Raw genomic sequence first — 20,932 nt, 5'->3', positions numbered from 1 at the left:
AATTTGCTAGGTTAAGAAGTATGGGCAACTTTATAGCCCTTTGGGTATAATTCCAAATTATTCTGCAAAATGATTGGACTATTTCACAACTCTTCCAACAATACCTTAGTGTCCTAATGGGACTCTTATTAACTAATCACTGTCCTGAAGCCAGAATACCAATCACAGCCCCAAGGTGACCTGAGGGTGTGGAGGTGGTCACTCTATGTTTTCCTAATGGCTCCTTCACAGTTGCAGTGCCCATAACAATTGCAGTTAAATTATAATTGGGTTATGACGGTCTTGAGGAGCCACAAATGAGGAGAGCAGAGAAAGGAAAGATTTGGTGAAATATTGCAGAAAGGAGAAAGAGACGAGTACTAGGAGAACTAGAGGATAAGAGTAGGCATATTGTGGTCACAATTGGAGAGGGAGAACATTCCAGGGACTGGGGACAGCCAGAGAATATGTCTGGAGCATAGAAGTAGAGAGTCTTGTTCGTGGATCAGCCAAGAGGCCAGTGTCCCTGTAATGAAGAGTATGTGGGGGAATAAGAAGGAAGAAGATTGAAAAGGTAGGAGGGCCTAGATTAGGAAAGATTTTGATATTACTGTTCTGTAAGAAATGACCAACAGGATAATTTCAGAAAGGCCTGGAGAGACTTACATGAACTGATGCTGAGTGAAATGAGCAGGACCAGGAGATCATTATATACTTCAACAACAATACTATATGATGACCAGTTCTGATGGACCAGGCCATCCTAAGCAACGAGATCAACCAAATCATTTCTAATGGAGCAGTAATGAACTGAACTAGCTATGCCCAGAAAAAGAACTCTGGGAGATGACTAAAAACCATTACATTGAATTCCCAATCCCTATATTTATGCACACCTGCATTTTTGATTTCCTTCACAAGCTAATTGTACAATATTTCAGAGTCTGATTCTTTTTGTACAGCAAAATAACGTTTTGGTCATGTATACTTATTTGTGTATCTAATTTATATTTTAATATATTTAACATCTACTGGTCATCCTGCCATCTAGGGGAAGGGGTGGGGGGGTAAGAGGTAAAAAATTGGAACAAGAGGTTTGGCAATTGTTAATGCTGTAAAGTTACCCATGTATATATCCTGTAAATAAAAGGCTATTAAATAAAAAATTAAAAAAAAAAAAAGGAAAGATTTTGAATGGGTCAAATAGCATTTTGCTTTTACAGGTGATAGGAAACCACTAGAATTTACTGAGCTGAATTTATTTACTCAGATGTGTGTGACATGATCAGACGTGTCATAGGAAAATTATTTTAGTCACTGAAGGGAGAATGGATTTGAAATGGGGAGAGACTTGAGGCAGGTAGACCCACCTGCAGGCTATTACAGTAATCAAGGTGTGAGGTGATGAGGGCCTGGACCAAACAGGTGGCAGTGGCAGAGGAGAAAAGGGGAAGTTTCACAGGAAAAATCAACAGATCTTGGCAACAGCTTAGATATGGGAGGTGAGAGATGGTGAGGGGTAGAAGATGACTTCTGGGCTGTAATCCCAAGGGACTGGGAGGATGGTATTGCTCTCTGCAGTATAACAAGGAAGGTCAGAATGAGGAAGGGTTTAAAAGGGAGAAAGATAATTCTGTTTTGGGCATATTGAGTTTAAGATGTCTATTAGACATCCAATTTGAAACATCTAAAAGGTTATTGGAGACATAAATTTGGAGGTCAGCAGAGATATTGGGGCAGAAAAAGCAGATTTAAAAATCAGCATAAATATAGTAATTAAATCCATGGGAACTAATGAGATCGCCAAATAAAACAGTATATTGGGAGAAAAGAAAGGGGACTCAAGACAAAACTCTGAAGGACATTTAGAGTTGAGGGCAAGATCTAGAGGAGGATCCAGCAAAGGAAACAGAAGGAACATTGAGATGGGAGGAAACCAGAAGAAAGATGTGTCCCAAAAACCTAGAGAGAAGTGAGGATCTAGAAGCAGAGTGAGTGCCAAAGAAAGAGACAGAAGAATGAGGACAGAGAAAAGCCCATTGAATTTGGTAACTAAAAGGCCAGTAGTGACTTTGGAAAGAGCAAGTATCAGCGGGAAGATAAGGTCAGAAGTGAGATGGTAAGGAATTTAGAATATAGTGAAAGGAGAGAAAGCGGAGGTATCTATTGTAGCTTCCAGTTTGGCTATAAAGGGCAGAAGAGGAACAGGACAAGAAAAAGAAGGATCGAATGAGGACTTTTTCAAGGTGGGGGAGTTTATAGACAGTAGGAAATAAGCAAGCAAATAAGGTGAAATGAGTGAAAAAAGGGAAATGACAGAGGGGGCAATCTATCGGAGGAAATGGGATGGAAGGGGTTCACCTGAACAAGTAGAGGAGTTAGTCTTGGTAAGGAGTAAGCCCCCTTCATCATGTGAGATAGGTGAAGGAAGAGACAGTGGCAGAAGGCATCTGAGTGATAGATGAGGAAGTGGGAAGAAAATGGCTTGAATTTTTTCTGTAAAATATTAGGCAAGGTCCTCAGTTGAGAGAGTGGAAGGAGGAAGAGCCAATTGAAATTTCAGGAGGAGTCTCTTTGGAAGAGACATTGTGGAGAATGGGAGAGTGAGCTGTGGAGGGATGTATTAGGATTGCCTGGCAGCAGTGAGGGCCCAGTTGAGATGATATAATAATATGTTTATAGTGAACCCAGTCAGAATGATTGCCTGGTTCTCTACCTTCTTTCAGTGATTCAAGGTTGAGAGTGCCTTATCCAAGCCCACATGTAGCTGTTGAGAGAATGGGATGCAATCCACTTCCCACTCTTTTTATTAATTGACCACACACCCCTTGGAGTCATGCCATGGTTCCCCAGGGAGCCCCAGCTTCCACTTTGGAGACCAATGGTTTAAAATAGAAATATTAATAAAATATTATGGAGGAGTATGAAGATGATCATGAACAAGATTCATAAAGCAGTGAAAAGTAGTAGAAGAGAAAACAAGTATGCAGAAAGCTTGGGACAAAACCTACTGCAGTATCATCCCACAAATTGAAGAATACAACTGGCAAAAAGTTGACAATTCAGTGTTTTTATAAGCCATAAGCCTAGGGCTCTAATACCCCAAAGACACAAATCTAATAAAGGCTAATTTGAGGTCAGATTCTTTCTTTGGCCTTTACCTTATGGGCCATCAAATTTGGGGACTGCTGAACAAGCAACGTCTCTTCCCATTTTATCTGTACTTCCCAAAAAATTATAATACCCAAGAATAACATGATTTAGACCACCTACTTCGCCCTATTGGATTTTAGTCTTCCAGCTATAGGGGTCTTATGTGTGATCCTTTTATTTCTCTAAGATTGAAAATTGTTCAAGAATTGTGGGAGCACAATCTTTTGAAAAAAGAAACTAATTATTTGGCCAAAACTCGCTGGGAAAACTGGAAAACAGTATGGTAGAAATTATAGATCAACATTTCATATTATATACCAAGATAAGGTCAAAATGGGTACATGATTTATGTATGATACCATAAGAAAATTAGGAGAACATGAAACAGTTTATCTGTCAGATCTATGGACAAGAGAAGAATTAGGATCAAAAAACAGAGAGAGCATTAAAAAATGTAAAATAGATCATTTTAATTAAAACAAAAAGGTTTTTGCACAAAGTCAATTCAACCAAAATTATTTTTTAAAAAAGCAGAAAACTAGGAGGAAGGGTTTGCAACAAGTATCTCTAATAAAGGCCTCATTTCTCAAATATATAGAACTGAGTCAAATTTATAAAAATACACATCTTTCCCCAATTGATAAATAGTCAAAGAATATGAACAGGCAGTTTTCAGAGAAAGAAATCAAAGTTATCTACAGTCATTTGAAAAAATGCTCCAAATCACTATTGATTAGAGAAATACAAATCAAAACAACTCTGGGGTACCACCTCACACAGATCAGATTAACTAATATGACAAGTAAAATGATGGATGTTGAAGGGGATATGGTAAAATGGGACATTAATGCACTGGTGAAAGTATGCACTGATCTAACCATTCTGGAGAGCAAAAACTGAATAAACGTTGATTTAGCAATACTATTGCTAAGTATGCACTGATCTAACCATTCTGGAGAGCAAAAACTGAATAAACGTTGATTTAGCAATACTATTGCTAAGACTATATCATAAAGACATCAAAAGAAAAGCAAAAGGGACCTATTTGTACAAAATATAGCAGCTCTTTTTAGGATGGTTAAAAACTGGAAATGGAAGGGATGGCCATCAATTGAAGAATGCCTAAACAAAATGTGGTATATGGTTATGATGGAATATTATTGTGTTATTGGAAATGACAAGCAGGATGATTTCAGAAAAATCTGGACTTACATGAACTGATACAAAGTGAAGTGAACAGAACCAGGAGAACATTATACACAATAATAAGATTGTTTGATGAAGAATTGTTAATGACTTCAATACTTAGCAATACAATTATCCACAACAATCCCAAAGGACTAATGATGAATCATACTATCCGCCTCCAGAGAAAGAACTGATACTGAATTCTGATTGAAGCATGCTATTTTTCATTTTCTTTCATTCTTTTTGAGTTTTCTTATGCAAAATGACTAATATGGGAATGTTTTACATAATTGCTCACATATAACCTATATCTGATTGCTTATTATCTCAGGAAGAAGGAAGGGCAGCAAAAGAAGGAAAGATAGAATTTGAAACACAGAACATTTTTTAAAAATCAAATGTTAAAAATTGTTTTGATATGTAATTGAGAGGAAATAAAGTATATATTTTTAAAAATTAAGGGAGCAAATCTCTTTTTTCTCTATTAGCTCTAAGGTACCTAGAAAATCTCCCTTTTCAGGCTCCGTAGTTAAATTCTTGGATCACACTAGCTAGAAACTTAAAACATCCAATCTTTTACATAGGAGGCTGGGGTTCAGTAGTATTGTCCATGAATTCTGGGACTGAATAAGTACAGCCAGCTATTGTCATCTCTTGGATTAATCTAAGTCAAGCTTTAGTGGTCCTCTGGGGAAGAGATGACTATGGAAATTTTTATAGCCTCTCCCTCCACTCTAGAACATAGATTCACTCTGCTGTCAGAGAAAAGGTGAATAAACAAAAGGACCAAGATTAGGCTTTGTCTCTCATTCCCTTAGATGATTGCCAAAAAGGGTAGTTTCTATTACCAGAGTCCATCCTCGGAGTCCCAAATTGCCAGTCATCCTGGAAGTGGCCCGGGGAACTAGAATTCAACCAGGACTCCAATCACTAGAGAGCAACTGATTTTCAGTAATCCTCAACAAAAATATTTTCAAGAAAATTGAGGAAAAATCATTGCATTTCATGTATCTTTAAATATCATTGTTTTATTGAATATTTCTGGTTCTTTAAATACACTTTTAGTGTAAGTGAAGCTATTCCTTATTAGGGTATTCAGCTGTGGTCTGGCACCTCCCTGTAGTCCTTTCTTTCCCCTTCCCAAAGTCCTCCCACAGAGTGTTGAAAGACCCTCAGGATTGGAGTCTGAAAAGCTTTGGATATGCAGAGTCCCAACCCCAATAAGAAATTATTCCAGTCGGACCTCATTCTTAGTCAAATGGCATTTGCTGAACAAGAACTACATTTTAACTATGTTAAAAATAAAATTAGATCTGCCATTTACATGCTTGCTAAGATTTGGGACAGCATAGAGAGATGAAGAATGGGGAATGATGGAAAGAAATGAAGGAGAAAGTCCTGTGGTGGCTCATTCCAGGTTACTATACCACCAGCAAGAGAAAATCTAGGCTCTAAGGTCTGGTCTTTTATTGGTCAGTCTTGCCTTGCCCTCCCCTCCCATCACCACCTTAAGTCTTGTTTTTCTATTTTTTTTTTTTTTTTTTTTTTTTTGCTTTGCTTTATCAGCAGACATGGCTTGAAGAATGGCAAGGTGACCATGATGCATGTCTCCTTGACACACACAAGAACCCCCATAGTCACCTCTCTTCTCTATTTACATCTAAAATGAAAATACAACAAATGCCCCTAATATATATATGTCACCAAAACAAACATTTTTTGGCATGCTAAGGCAAGCGTTGCTGTGGAGGGCACTTTGCCAGCCCTCACACTGGAACAGGAGACGTTTGAAAAACAAAACAAACTCCCATAAAAGCTTGAGTTTTTTCTTAAGGTCTGCCCCAAGGCTACATCAGCCAAATGTCCAACAAAGATGTGACAAGCGCAGAGTGAAGTGGAGGGAAAGCTTGCAGTGTCCAAAGGGATTTCCCTCCAGACAGGTCCATGGGGAAGTTTTCTCAGACCAATGAGAAGCTGGTGGTTTGATGACCTGCTACTGACACAAAACCTGGGAGCTTCAACCTCTTGGTACTCCAAAAAATCCAGCAGAAAATTGTCCAAGAAGGTCTTTTGCAGAGGAGCAAACCAAGGATGGTTATGAAGAAACTGACAAATGCTCGTTTTGTTTGTTTTGGTTTTTTCTCATTCCGCTTCTTAATATTCCACAAGGAGTTATCGTTTTTGAAGACGTAATGTAGACAAGAAATCCTAGGAAAAGCAACAACAAAAAATCATTAAAGGAAGGGAAATACAGGAGGGGATAAGAGGAGAGGGTTATTCATAGGATTCATAGCTTGAGAGCTAGAAGGGACTCTCTAGGTTCTCCAGTCTCACCCTCTCATTTTACAGCTGAGGAAACTGAGGCATAAAGAGATTGTGACTTCCTCTAAGGTGATAAATAGCAGAGTTGGGATTTGAATCCAGGTCCCCTGATACTGACTCATTTCTTTTAGACATATTGCAATTTATTCTTTTTCCCCCACTTTAGAGTATTTTTTCCAATTACATGTAAAGATAGCTTTCGGCATTCATTTTTGTAAAACTTTGTGTTTCAGAATTTTTTCTCCCTCCTTTACCTTCCCCCTCTCCAAGAGAGCAAGCAATCTGATATAGTTTACACATGTACAATCATTTTAAACTTATTTCCAGATTAGTCATATTGCAAAAGAAGAATCAGAACAAAAGGGAAAAAAACACATGAAAGAAAAAAATAGTGAAAATAGTATGATTTGATCTGCATTCATTCTACACAGTTCTTTCTCTGGGATAGCATTTTCCATAACAAGTCTATTGGAATTATCTTGGATCATTGTACTGCTGAGAAGAGCTAAGAATGTCCCATGTTTATCATCACACAAACTTGCTATTACCATGTGCAATGTTCTCCTGGTTCTGCTTATTTCACTCGGTATCCATTCATGTAAGGCTTTCCAGGCTTTTCTAAACCAGTCTATTCATTATTTCTTAAAGAACAATAATATTTCATTAATTCATATACCATAATTTATTCAGCCATTTCCCAACTGATGGGCATCCTCTCAATTTCCAATTTCTTGCTACCACAAAAAGCTGTTACAAACATTTTTTTATTTTAATAGCTTTTTATTTACAAGACATATGCTTGGGTAATTTTACAGCATTGACAATTGCCAAACCTCTTGTTCCAATTTTTCTCCTCCTTCCCCCCACCCCCTCCCCTAGATGACAGGATGACCAATACATGTTAAATATATTAGATGCTCCAAACATTTTTGTGCATGTGGGTCCTTTTTCCTTTCTTATGATCTCTTTGGAATAAAGACATAGCAAGTGACACTTCTGGATTAAAAAGTATCAACAATTTTATATTTTTATGGTCTACTTCCAAATTTCTCTCCAAAATGGTTGGATCAGTTCACAACTCTACCTATAATGCATCAGTGTCCCACTTTTCCCACATCTCTGCCAACATTTACCATTTTCTTTTCTTGTCATCTTAGCTACTCTGAGAGGTGTGAGGTGGGACCTCAGAGTTGTTTTAATCTGCATTTCTCAAATAATGTTTCAGAGCATTTTTTCATATGATGGTTGAACAATTTATTCTCAGCATTTCATTGCTGGTGTCTGGCAGGACAGAAAGCTTTATAACTCTGATTCTGATCAAAACAAGCAAAAAGATATTCCATAACATAGTGGAAAGAGCATTGGTCAAACTTCCTTCCCTTCAGTGGAAAAGTGGACACAAACATTGTCTCTCTCTCTCTCACACACACACACACACACAAACATTGTGTTGGTTTGTAACAGTTCTTATTAAAAGAAAGAGTTCTCTGATTGAAGAGAAGCATATCAGGAAATAAGTATCATCATTTTTAAAAATAAGTCAAAAATAAAAATTAAAAAAAGAAATAATCACTTGTCAGAGTCAGAAGATATGAATTCAACATCGCTCTTTGTGTGGCCCCAGACAGGTTATCTAATAACTTTCCTATACACTCAGATTTCTCATCTGTGAAGTGGGGGAATACTATAGTATTTGTACCAGCCTATTTCACTGGATTGTTGAGAAAAGGGTTTTATAAATACACTATAGCGTGCCTTTAAATGCACAGTTAAAAAACTGTGAAGTATTATTAGGAGAATAATACACAATGGAGGAAGAAGTGGGGGGAGAGGGAAATAAAGGTCAGCTCTTCTCTCCAACTTAAGAGTCATGGAAAATTGCTTAGAACACTGAGAGGTTCAGTTAACCTCTCACCCAAGGGTCTGAATCAAGACAAGTGGTCCCACAAGTCAGCATATATCAGAGATGAGACTTGAATCCAGATCATCCTGCCTCCTTGGCTCTCTGTTCATTACCCCACAGTTTCCCAAACTATTGAGATTTCCAAAAGATGAATCCAAAATCAAGCTTGCTAAAGCCCAGAAAATTTCCATTTAAAGCATGTCTTTCAAAATGGTCTTTGCCACAGCTTCATTCTCCCAAGCACAATTGACAAGAACTCTGTCCCCAGATTTTTGCCCTATCTTTTGCCCTTCTTCATGCCCGGTGCATAATAGGGACTTAATTAACAAGGGGATGCCAACTAACTGAACTGTAAGACTAGGTCTAGGCAAGGAGGGACTTCATACCCGCAGAGTCCGAGCTCTGTTGAGGTCAGAGCTCAAAGATCGACTTAGCTCCTCAGTCATGAGTTGGATGTCTCTGGCTGCTTTCACTGCTTCGCATAAGGACCCGTAGACATCGTCCAGGTCGTTGATGTTTAGCTTCAGGCGCCCCTGGTGTCCTGGCCCTTGAGGGGAGAACCGGTCCCTCTCTTCCTGGCATTGGCGGGATTCCTTGCTGGAACCCTGGACAAGGGAACCTGCTGATGCAGAACAGGGTGAGGCTGTGGATAAGTAGAACCTGGAAAGAGAAGAAATGAATTCATTGTATAGACCACGAACACACTACCAAGGTGTAGAGAAGACTGGATTTCCTCACAGTCCGAAGCCCTCAGCTTCCAAGTTCTGTCTGTGACCTAAAACAAGATACTCCTCCTTGGATTCTGCCCGTGATGCACATTATCTTATACCTACAACAAGACACCCAACTTCGTAATGTCCTGGGTGGTTAGACTCAGTTACAGGAGAGCAGCTGATACCCAGTGATGGAAGGAGTTTTATACTTCAAGTTTCCAAGGCAGTAGTCACGGGACTGGATCAAAAGTCCAGTCTACTGACCGATAAAGGAGCCAAATCAGTCTCCTTCTGCAGGATGGGAGACCATGTATCTGGAGCAACAGCTTGTCAGTTGCAAGGGCTGGGACCAGCAGAGAGAGAGAGACTCCTTGACATGCAATGACCATACCTGCCTGCCTAACTTTAATTGTACTCTGCCACATACAAGCAAGGGAAGAGTTAATATATACTACAATTAACTTCCTACCAATGGATCATTTGACTTTCCTGGATTCATCCCAGACTTTGGCCAGTTCTTTGCACGTTATCCTCCTACAAGAGTAGACAAAAGAAAGAAAAAAAGGCCAGACTCAACTTCCCCTATTTGCAGACTGATAAAATTTTAGAGCTGAAAGAATTCATAGGACTGGGTTTGTTAGATAACTATATCACTTGGTCTCCCAATACAGTTCTTTTATGTCATTGCTATTGTAGAAAAATATACCCACCTTCTAGCATACTAGCCATGTCCTAGATTTGAAATAGGAATAAGTCAGGCTCAAATCTCATCCCTGACAAAGCTATATATAAGTTGACAAGTCACTTCATCTCTTCTAACCTCAGTTTTCTCCTTCTTTAAAATGGGGGTAATAATAGCATCTACCTCAAAGTGTTATGAGAAGCAACTGAAATAATGTATGCAAAAAGTTGTATTTCTATTATTACATAGTAATAAAATAACAATGTATTGTAATTAATAAAAACAGGGACTGTCCCTATGATCTGATTAGTATAGGAAGCTCCTTTTACAATTTGTCTTCTCTGCAAATTATCATTTCAAAGAATTGTCAGATAGTATTTTCACTTTTTTGTTGTCTGCTTTCATTTAGTTTTCTTTCTCATTTATTTCCTTTTTAATCTGATTTTTCTTGTGCAGCATGATAACTGTGGAAATATGTATAGAAGAATTATACATGTTTAACATACATTGGATTACTTGCTGTGTAGGGGAGGAGGTGAGGGAAAGGGAGGGAAAAATTTAGAACACAAGGTTTTGCAAGGGTCAGTGTTGAAAATTATCTATGCATATGTTTTGAAAATAAAAGGCTTTAATAAAAAATAAAAATAAACAGAAAAAAAGTTGGAGCAGAAATGTCAAACTGAAATCGAAATGGAGATCACTAAGCCATACACATAGAAAATCACATATTAAGTGAGATTATTTAGTAAATAATGTCACTTAATAAACATTATGCTCAACAAATAGTACTTAATAATGACAATAAGTTGTACTTATTTAAAATAGTAAATATATTACTTTATAATATTATTAATAATATTAAACAGATTATTAAATAATATAGTGTTAAAACTATCTTTATATGTATTTGGAAAAATAAAATACCATTGGAAAAATCAATGAAAATATCACAAAATCAGTAGTTCTTACCATCCAGGGTATGAAAAAGGCAGCAGAGGAACAAAAGGACCATAAACAATGTTAAGGTTTGGGGTGGCAGGATCCGGGGGTACAGGAGTCAGGTACCACCCTCCAGGTTGGGGTAGAGATAGCTGCTTCTGCTTCTGCTGTTCCTTGGGATGATCAGAAATCCAGGCTGAGTCAGATCTTGGAAATGTCATTTTCCTGATGGCCCTTTCTTTCACTGTGAGGACGACCAAGACAGGCAGAATTAATACCTGCTGGACAAGAAAAGGAGAACAGGACGGGGGAGGGATGGCTCCTATTTAGAATGGGAAGTCCAGTTTTATGCTATTCTAAGGCCCCTCCAGCAGTTGTAGCATCCTTTCTTCTGTGATGGACAGAAAGACAGCACAGGATTTATTCTTCTCACTCAGAATGGAACTGTCTCCAAGGAGCAGGTATTCTGAGGCTAAAGGAACAGAGTTTGGGTTCTGGGGGTGGAGCTCCGGTGAGCATTTGCATTAGGCATTCCCCTAAATCTGACTTAATCTCCTTTGTTCCGCAAAACTTTTCCCTCCGCCTTCGTACATTCTATGATCCAGCCAAACTGGTGTTCTTACTGTTCTTCACAGAGAACACATTCCATTTTCCTATCTTCCTCCTTTGTGCTGGCTGTGCCCCAAACCTGAATGCCCTCCCTCCTCACCTCCATCTCTGAGCGGACCACATTTCCTTTGAGATTCAGCTGTCATCTCATAGGTAGTTAACAATTGCTTGTTTGACTAATGGATAAATCCTTCCTTTCCCCTTTCCTTCTGGGAATATCCTCTAGAATCCAGATCCTCTGACTTCTGGTCCAGTATAATTCATATAAGATTATATGGAGAGAGGCTGATGACTTTGCACAGCCCTGCCTCATTTAAATCCAATTCACTTGAAAGTTGTGATCCTTGAGATCCTCCTGGCCTCCAGAATGAAGGACAAACAACAAGTTATAGTGTATGTGTGTGCGTACATATTTGTGCATTGTGTACATATATACATACATGAAACATGTACATTTACATCTGTGTGTGAATATGTGGGCACCTATATTAAAAGTTCTAGAAATTGAATCTCTCTGGGGCTACCCAGATTTTCTACAATTGGAGGATACACTCAACCCCTCCCCAAGAAATCAAATTTCTGCCCTACCGGTAGCCTCCTTGTCTTTAGGGTGTCTGCATTTGTGACCATTGTTCTTCATGGAAGTTTCAAGGGAGAAAGGTGACCCTGGATCTCTGGATGGAACTCTGTCTGAAAAAAGAAGAACAATTAGTCAACAATGGTTTTGCTGTGCTGGGGATTGGGCTGGGTTTCTGACATCTAGAGATGCCTTTTGAGAACAGATGGATGGAAGGGTGGGAAGACTAGAAGAAGGAAGTTGGGGGGTAGGAAATTTATAGTCTAGTCACTGGACCATTCATATCCATTCTTCATCTACAGCATGATTAAAAGACACCATAGAGAGCTGGAGCACATTTAGAAAAAGTAGCACAGTCTCCAAAAGCAAAGGTACTGCAAGATCTTTAGGTAATTCTTTAGTATTCTGTCTCTCCATCTGTGTCCTGGAACTGCTATTTCTGTACAATGGGTCTCCACCAGACCTGGACAACTAAGCCTCAGCCCAAGCTCAGTCCAGTTAGGATTTAACACCAGCTCTTAGCCATGAAGCTACACCTTGCCTACCTGGCAACAGGAAGAGGAAGCTGAGTTACTATTTGCCTAGAGGGACATTGGGGATGTGCTTTGATGCTCATGGCCAGTGGGAGGAAATCAGCTGGACACTGTCAATCCTGGAGTGGATGTGAAGTCATCTGCAAAATGGAATTCCTCTTCACATCCTCCTGTTAGAAGCTCTAGTTTTCTTCAGAACTGAGCTCAGACAACATCCCCTTCATGAGGCCTTTCCTAACTCCCACCTACCCCAGCTTTTAGTAGCCTTTCTTCCCCCTCCAAAAAAAAATTACCTTTTTTGTATATGTATTACATATATATAGAAACCTAGTTTGAAAGTATTTACATGTGTTCCTGTATTTTCCCCCATAAACAATTATCAGCTTGAATAGACACTTTTAAAAAATCTTTGTGCCTCACTATCTAGAACAATTCCTGGCACATAGTAGACAATTCAGTACAAACAATTGATTAATTGTTTGGAGGAATTCAGAAATCAATGTCAAATCCTAGAAGAGGCAAATAGAAAGAGCTCTGGATTTAGTGGTCAGATGACTTGCTTTCAAGTGCTAGCGAGGTGACCTTAAACAAATCATTTTATTTCTTTGAGCTCCAAGGTATCATCATCTCAAAAACAGGAATTTATTATAATACCTGTTTTAACCTACAACAGAAGGCAATTAGGATCCATTGATTTAATCAATTGGGGGTCAAGATACCTGGTCTTTAACCCAAGTTGACTGATTACTAGCTATGTTGCTTTTGTTCTTTGTCCCTCGTACTGGAAGAGGACCATGACATCAGAAAGGTTTAGTCATGACATGCAAGTGAATTGGATTTAAGTGCGGGAGGCTGTGCAAGGTCACCTGCCTCATTTTCCCCTCCAGAGCCATCTGGGTCCAGGGGTCAGAATAGATCAGGAAGACTGGACATGACCCTGGATGCAATCAGAAATCTTGGCCTTTTTAAGTTAAGATCTTTAAAGTAAGGTCTTACTTTATCTGAGGCAAAAACCCTTCAGTGATTAAGGTTATGTAAGAAAGAAATGAGACAAAGAACAGCCTTTCTATTGCCTACTCAAAAAAAAAAAAAAAAAAAAGGGAGGGGGGTTATCTAGGTAGGGAAGACTCTCAGGTTTCTGAGAATTTGAGCAAGATACTTGTCATGCATGTCACCTGGTGGAAAAAATTATGGCAAATGAATGTAATAGGATATTACTGCATTATAAGAAATAATGAAGACGGCAGATTCAGAGAAATCAGAGCAAAGTGAACAGAATCAAGAGAAAAATTTATGACCCCTCACTCAACAATGAAAGTAAACCCTCACCTCTAGTTACTGGGTATCTTCTTGTGGGTGCTAGAGAGTTCTGAGTGTGAAGTAATGGTCTAATATATCTCTAAAGTTGTTTGCTGAACTGAACGTAGTAGAAATCCATCCTATGAATAGCTTTATGGTCAAATCACAGCTCTATAAGATCTCACAAATAACGTAATAAAACTAAAGGCTTTTTTTCTTACGTCAAACCCAAAACATGGTTTACGTTACTAAACCCAGTATGGGACATTCTTTGCATCTTATATGAAAATGATGTTTTATAAATTAAAAAAATAACAATTTCTAAAACATCAATAGCCATATAAAGATGGTGCTCATGGCTGTGTGTGAAGATAATAATGATGGGTCATTTGCTCAATTCTCTGAAACACCAGTTAGATCTAAAATGTATTCAGTGGGGTTTGGTCCAGTGGGATCTTTAGCTCCTTCTTTTTAATTCCACTAATGATCAATTCAATTCCACAAGCAAAGCCTCCTAGTCCATTTCCAAGAATTAACTTTCTATTTCCAGAAGTCTCTCAAAAGCATAGGGGTAAGGAACACTTTGTGCATTGCTAGGATTCACGTGAAAGGAGCAAGAAATACAGGAGGCAGGGAGAAATGAAATTTTTCTTGAGTGCCTTAGCCTGGAACAAGGCTAATTAAGGCCACAGACAAGGGTAGCCAGTAGGATAGGTGTACCCTGTGTCAAATGGGCATGGCTCTATTCATCTATCTTGAGTTTTTTAATAAGAGTTCCCCATCATTTTCTGAAAGCACTTCCTTAAGTACAAATGAGACTGCAGGCTGTGAGATAATATGAGCTGGAAGAGGCTTCTGTTGTAGCTGATAAGGACACTTTTCTGCCCCAATTTCTTCCTTTCCTTTACCTCTGAAGCAGTTCCAGGGGATCCCATCTGACTGTTTCCCTTTTGTCCTTCCTCTTATTCCATCCAGTGAACTATGGGGTCTCTGTTCCACAGCTTTGTTCCTTCCAACCTGAAATCTAGACTGGGTACTTTCCCATTTAGAACCTAAAATAAATAGACAATAAAACCAGCTATACATAAATAAAATAAATAAAGTCTGCTAGCAAAGAGAAAGGAGTCCCAATCCTTCAAGTAGGGATATGTAAATTGAGGGAATCACAACCAGCTCTTTGCTTCTACAGTCAGACATAATGTCTCAAGTTCTCCTGACCAATGGAACTGGAAGATACTGGTCAAACTCTCTTTCTGGAGAAGGATTGATCAGGAAAATGGGCAATGACAATGGATTCTCTTTTGTTTCCTCATGTTCTGAGTCTTATCTCCCCAAGAAAACTAAATATTCTTCGAGGTCAGGGACCTCAAAATCAATGACCTTCAGAGAATCTAGCACAGAGAATCTTGCTGGGCACTTAAATCAAAAATACTTATTAAATTGACTTGGATTTTACTTGGAGGGGAAAAAGCTGTGTGTGTATGTGTATCAAGTGCTGATAGAGGAAGGGAGAGTCTCTCTGTGTGAGACCCCTTTATTGCCTACCAATAGGTATCTATTTGGTCAGTCCTGTCTCTTCTCCCATTAAGTCATTCTTTGTTTTCTATGTTTTTACTGTCCCTTTTCCCTTCTTCTCTTGTAAATCTGACTTGTTTTTATCCCAGTGCAAGAGTTTTTGCATTTATTCCTGTTGAATTTCATCTTGTTAAACTCTGCCCAAGGTGCTAGCTCGTCAATTTTCTATTCTTTTGGAGCCTGACTCTTTTATCCACCATTTTTCTCTCTCCCAGCTTTCTGTCATCTGTGTATTGGATGAGCATAACAACTATGCCTTTATCTAAGGCATTAATAAAAAAGCTAAAACCACATGGCCAAGAGCATTCACTAGAGATTTTCTGCAATGTAAAAATTAGATCCTTAAAAATGACTCCAAATCCTCCATCCTCCATATCTCACTCACATCGCCCCCTCCATTCTTCCGTCTCTTTTTTTTTTTACAAGTCTCCATCCCTTATTTTGTTAGCATCCATCATTAAAAAAGAAATATGGGCAGAAATCATGTTCTGGCCAGTTTGAGATAGCCCCCTTGTTTTATGTCTCCTAAGGTCATGGGAAGAACGGCTCCTAATTCCTATGGTTAGAGCAGGAAGTTGACATCAATTAGTTAGTAAATATTATTAATCATCTCCCTTGTGCCAGGCTATAGGGATACCAAAAAAAATGAAATCATCCATTTTCCCCAGAAAGTTACATTCTAAGATCCCAATGAAGGAAGGTTTTAGTATGCAGGTGAACCAGGTGTTTTTCATTCTATGTGATCCGTATCTCCCAACGTGGCTAGCATTTCCCAAATATATTTGGTTACTCGGGGGACCAAGCAAAAAATTACAATTATAGTAACTAAAATTTAAGCTTTGCATAGCACTTCCTTTGCGGATCCACAAGGGAAGTAGTGTAAGTATTATTATACCCCATTTTATAGGTGAGAACATGCAAGGTGAGAAAAGCACACAGCTCTGACCTAGTCTCTGTTAGTCATCTCAGTTCAAGTCCCACCTCCTACTTGAGGTTTTTCTCAAACTTCAGAATGGTCCTTCCCATGTCCTACTCCAAATATAGATAAATAGATTTATTTATGAATATAGATATCTTTATATATATATATACATGTATAAAGAATATCTAAATATGTTGACTCATGTAGCTAAATACTTCTATGTATATAGATAGCTTTCTATACCTATAAGTAGCTAGTTAACTAGATAGCTATACATACAGATATACCTAGCTAACTATATATATATATATATATAGCTCTATAGATAATTTAATCTATATAAATATCTGTCTCCATATACACATATTCACACACATTGACATATTTGTGTATAAAGGGAATCATCATCGAGGAATTGCATGATAGGAAGACAAGACAGGCTGGTCACATGTCAATGGATGGCCAAGGCACTCCACCAGGTTCCCTGGAAACATTCGGAAGCAAACAAGGAAGGTCCCCAGAATACTGAGGAGGATATGGACAAGAATCAGAAGCACTAATGGGTTCCGATGTGTATTTCTGGAGAAAACTTCCAAATTGATCAGATTACTGATTCATTTGAGTATATTTGTATCTGAATGTATTTTCATATTTTGGACAGCTAAATGGCAAGGTGGGTAGAGCATGGAGCCGACAGTCAGGAAGATCCGAGTTCAAATCCAGATTCTGACACTGTATTATCTGCTATGATCTACCTGTATGATTTTAGGCAAGTCAGTTTTCTCAATTATAAAATGTGAATAATATTTGTACCTACCCCTCAGGATTGTTGTGAGGATCAAATGGGATAATAAATGTAAAACCCTTAGTGCAATATCTGGCACATAGTAAGTGCTATATAAATGTTAGCTCTTGTTATTGATGTTATTTTTATTATTTACTTATATAGATAGAAGTTTTTTTTTTTCCTTAATAAAATGAAAGTTCTTTTAGGACAGCCTGTTTCTGGTTTTATCTTTATAGTTCTGCCCCCTAAGGCACTTGTACATAAGCATTTAATAAATCCTTGAATATTCAAGTGTCATTTAATAATTGGGGAAACTGAGGCTTTGAGGGCAAAATGAATTTCCTATTATCTCACAAGCAGGAGCTGAACGCAGGACTCCAGACTCCAAGTCCAGCTCTTTATGCCAGTATGAACAACTCAGTAAAGGATAAGGTGCAAGACAGGGTGACATTTCATCCTTTGGGAGAAAAACCCACCATAGTCAGTATTTCCACCTTTCAAGTGGCAAAGGAAAAAATCTGGAGATTTCCATGAAGCTCACATGGTTCTCTTCCTATTTTATTCATTCTTTATGCTCCTCTTACCCCTTAAATATGCATGTCCCACAAGGTTTTATGCTTACTTGCTCCCTTTCTCTTTCTCTGATTGCTGTTCTCTCATGACTTCAACCATCAACACTATCTCAAATGAATATTTCTACCCCCAACTTTCTCCAGAGCTCCAGTCTCTTATTTCTGCTTATTTGAGAAATCTTAATCTCAACATATTCGGCTTCGTTTTCCCTCTGCCACAAAAGCTTGCTCCTCATATCCAAAGATTACTTTTATCTATGATGGGCTGCTGCCTTTGGATTCCCAGTGCCTTACTCCTACGGAGTGCTTAATAAACATTTGTTGAACTGAATTTAAATGGAGTCGAGGATGATACATTATGAGTCATTCAAGAATGCAGGCTCATCTAGTGTTTTGGGGATGAATGATAACAAGGTATTTAAAAAAATGTTTTCATTCTAAATTTAACAAATACGCACACAAAAAATCCATATACAAATGTCTAGTACATAACAACTTGTTTTAATATACACACACACTACACACACTAAATCTATCACATGAATTTCAAAACTGTCTAAACTTTTTTCATTCCGTTCTAGGCATTTTTCTTTATTCTATTTTTGCCAGTGCTATGACCAACTTCCCTCTTCCTTCATCCCACACATACTCCCATGCCTTATAGGCATTTCAAAAATAAAGGTGCATTATGTGAAAATGGTTAGAGAGCCAAGTTCTCTCCCTTTCTAAACTGTGCCCTAAGGGAAGATCATAAGATCATAGATTCAGTTGGAAGGGACAGTCATATAAAAATCTTTTTATTTTACAGATAAGGAAACTGAGGCACAGACAAGGTAATTTTTTTTGTCCAAGTTCACACAGGTAGCAGAATTCAGTGGAACACAGGTCTTCCAGCTTCAAATCCAGAGTAATTTCAACTATGACATTTTTCCTTTCTCAGAAGCTGTCTGTGCTGGCTCTTCCGAGAAAGGAATAACAATTTTTAATAAATGGGATACTCAGTGGTTCCTTAAGATCCGAACACATTTTATTCACAAAGAGCTTTCTCCAAGAATGAAGCTCTTGTGAGCCAAAGACCTGGCTAGCCTGGCTCAGTTTTCTGAGTGGGATTCTGATCTTGATAATGTTAGCCTGGTCCAGAGGTCACTTACTCGGAGATGCTCTGGATGTCTGCTGGAGCACTGAAGAGGATCTTGTCTGCCGCTCTGCTGTGGTTTTGATTGGTTCTCTCTGATCACCACAAAATAACTCTACAGATTTACTGGCAAAAAAAAGAAGACCAAGACTGTAAAACAGCTGATGCTTCACCCCTGAGACTAGCACTTTAATTAATATCTGGTGTTGGCTGTTAGATGCGCCCATACAGGAATGGAGAGTAGGTCCGGTGGGAGGGATGACCTACAAACAAAATCCTTATCCCTATTTGAGGCTGATTTTATTCCCTACATTAGACCCCTATAGAAGTCCTAGTGGCAAGAACCTGCAGTACCTGCAGCAAGGTGACTTTCCAGGAGTTGAGTTTTTTGCAATCCTTCCCTTGTTCCTGGCCAGGTGTTTAAAAGCCATGTTCTCTGGACTACCCAGAAAAACATCTCTGCAGATTTACCAACCTCAATCAGAGCCAGGATAACCCCCTCCCAGATGGCCCAGCTATGATGGAAAGAAAGACCATAATTGTGACTTCAGAGGATTCATGGTAAACCATGTCTCCCATCTCTTAGCAGAGAAATGGTGAAGAATGAAACCTGCATTTGTAGACTATTTGACTATATGTAATTGTTACTAGAGAGTGTATTGGGAATCATTGCTAAGTGAGAGCATCGATAAAAAACACAAAGAAAACAAAAGAAGAATTGGGGATGGGAGTAAGGCAAGGAACAGAAAGCCCTATAGAAAATATATCCTAAAGAAATAGATGTCTCTGAGGATCTTACCAGGAGCACAGGACAAGATGTAACTGTAATTGGAAGAGATCTTTGTAGTTTCTGGGGGACTCCTGAGAAGATTAGGAGTGGCTGGAGGTGTTTCAGTTGTGAGAAATAAACTATGAATATATATTTTAAGGGCAAGCCCACAAATAATAAAGGTGGTTTATCAGAAAACAGAGTACTGGTAGGTCCTAAATCAGGTGATCTAAGGTAGATTTTTTTGGAAAACAAGCCACTGACAGCAATACTTTCTCACTCAGCAAAATCAGATTCTTCTCTTCATCAGTGATCAGCCCACCCTTTCTCGTTTTCTATAACTGCTGCCAAAGTTCTCTTAAGTCTTGAGTGGTTGTATCAATTAAAGAAGAATTGAGGAAACCGTTGGTGAAGTTGAAGTCAAAAGAAGAATCATACATAGATCATAGAATCACAGAATCATAGAGTAAAAGAAAAGAATCTTAGAGGTGGGAGAGCTCCAAGAAGTCATCCCTCTAGTCAAAAGAGTTGTCAAACACGTGGCTAACAACCCTCCCCTTGCCCCCAACCAGATTAAAATATAACTGGGAAATCGTTAACAAAAGAAATAAAAAAGACAATAGAACATAGATAATGTTAGTAAATGCTTTTCTAAGTCAATATAGAACTACAAGGATTCTTACATAGAGGGACTTCTGTTTCTAGTTGAAGCTGATACTTGTTCTAGTACAACCCTCACCTGAAGAACCTATCTCTGACTTCCTTAGTGAGTGGTCGTCTAGCCTTTATCTGAGCACCTCGAGGGATGGACAACTCACTACTCTCCCTCACCTAAGGCACTGTTTTAAAAGTCTCTTCCTCATATCCCAAATATGTGTCTCTATACTTTTACTCATTCATCCTAGTTCTAGTCCTTGAAAATTACTTTTAAAATGTCAAATTCCACTTCCACAGAAAATATTCAATCACTTAACATTTTTGTTTGTTTATTTTTGTTGTTTTTAGCAAAAGATAGGAGAAAGTAGGTTTAGTTAGGGAAAGAGGTTACAGAAAAAATAAGCAGCACAGAAGACCCAGGAATGGTAAATATGAAATAGGATTGGGAGAACATAGAAAGGGTTTTAATAATTAATGATGGAAAGGGCAAGTTAGAACTTGCCATTTACTAGGAGAAAGGGAACACCCTATGAGGTTGGGGCATGCCCTTAGCACCCTAAAAGAGTTTGTTAGCTATAAGGAGGAGAAGTGGAGTCAGGAGAGGAGAGACACCATAAG

General features: G+C 38.5%; 1 protein-coding gene across 2 annotated transcripts; it reads right to left on the bottom strand.

The window, feature by feature from the left end:
* Positions 1-6,125: 6,125 nt before the first annotated feature.
* On the bottom strand, positions 6,126-19,388 carry LOC100928572 (microtubule organization protein AKNA-like). 2 transcript variants are annotated; one of them, XM_031939165.1, is made up of 7 exons: positions 19,243-19,388; positions 18,905-19,014; positions 14,806-14,949; positions 12,077-12,178; positions 10,910-11,123; positions 8,932-9,205; positions 6,126-6,528 (listed from the first exon to the last, which is right to left on the bottom strand). In XM_031939165.1, exons 1-7 carry the CDS (start codon positions 19,317-19,319, stop codon positions 6,493-6,495), a joined length of 957 nt encoding a protein of 318 aa, XP_031795025.1. In that variant the 5' UTR covers positions 19,320-19,388; the 3' UTR covers positions 6,126-6,492. The 2 variants fall into 2 exon arrangements, with proteins under 2 accessions (XP_031795025.1, XP_012406519.2); XM_012551065.2 differs by lacking the exon at positions 14,806-14,949.
* Between the last annotated feature and the right edge of the window lie 1,544 nt (positions 19,389-20,932).

This window comes from Sarcophilus harrisii, chromosome 5 (genome assembly GCF_902635505.1).
Source record: "Sarcophilus harrisii chromosome 5, mSarHar1.11, whole genome shotgun sequence".
Classification (NCBI taxonomy): domain Eukaryota; kingdom Metazoa; phylum Chordata; class Mammalia; order Dasyuromorphia; family Dasyuridae; genus Sarcophilus; species Sarcophilus harrisii.
The sequence above is the reverse complement of the archived record's forward strand: the minus strand, read 5'-3'. Positions and strand labels throughout refer to the sequence as shown.

Coding starts and splice junctions, on each gene's coding strand:
- LOC100928572 (XM_031939165.1), bottom strand. CDS start 19,319: ATGGCTTTTAAACACCTGGCCAGGAACAAGGGAAGGATTGCAAAAAAC. Junction 19,015..19,242: donor GGAAAGTCACCTTGCTGCAG/GTACTGCAGGTT, acceptor TTTTTTTGCCAG/TAAATCTGTAGAGTTATTTT. Junction 14,950..18,904: donor GACATCCAGAGCATCTCCGA/GTAAGTGACCTC, acceptor TATTTATTTTAG/GTTCTAAATGGGAAAGTACC.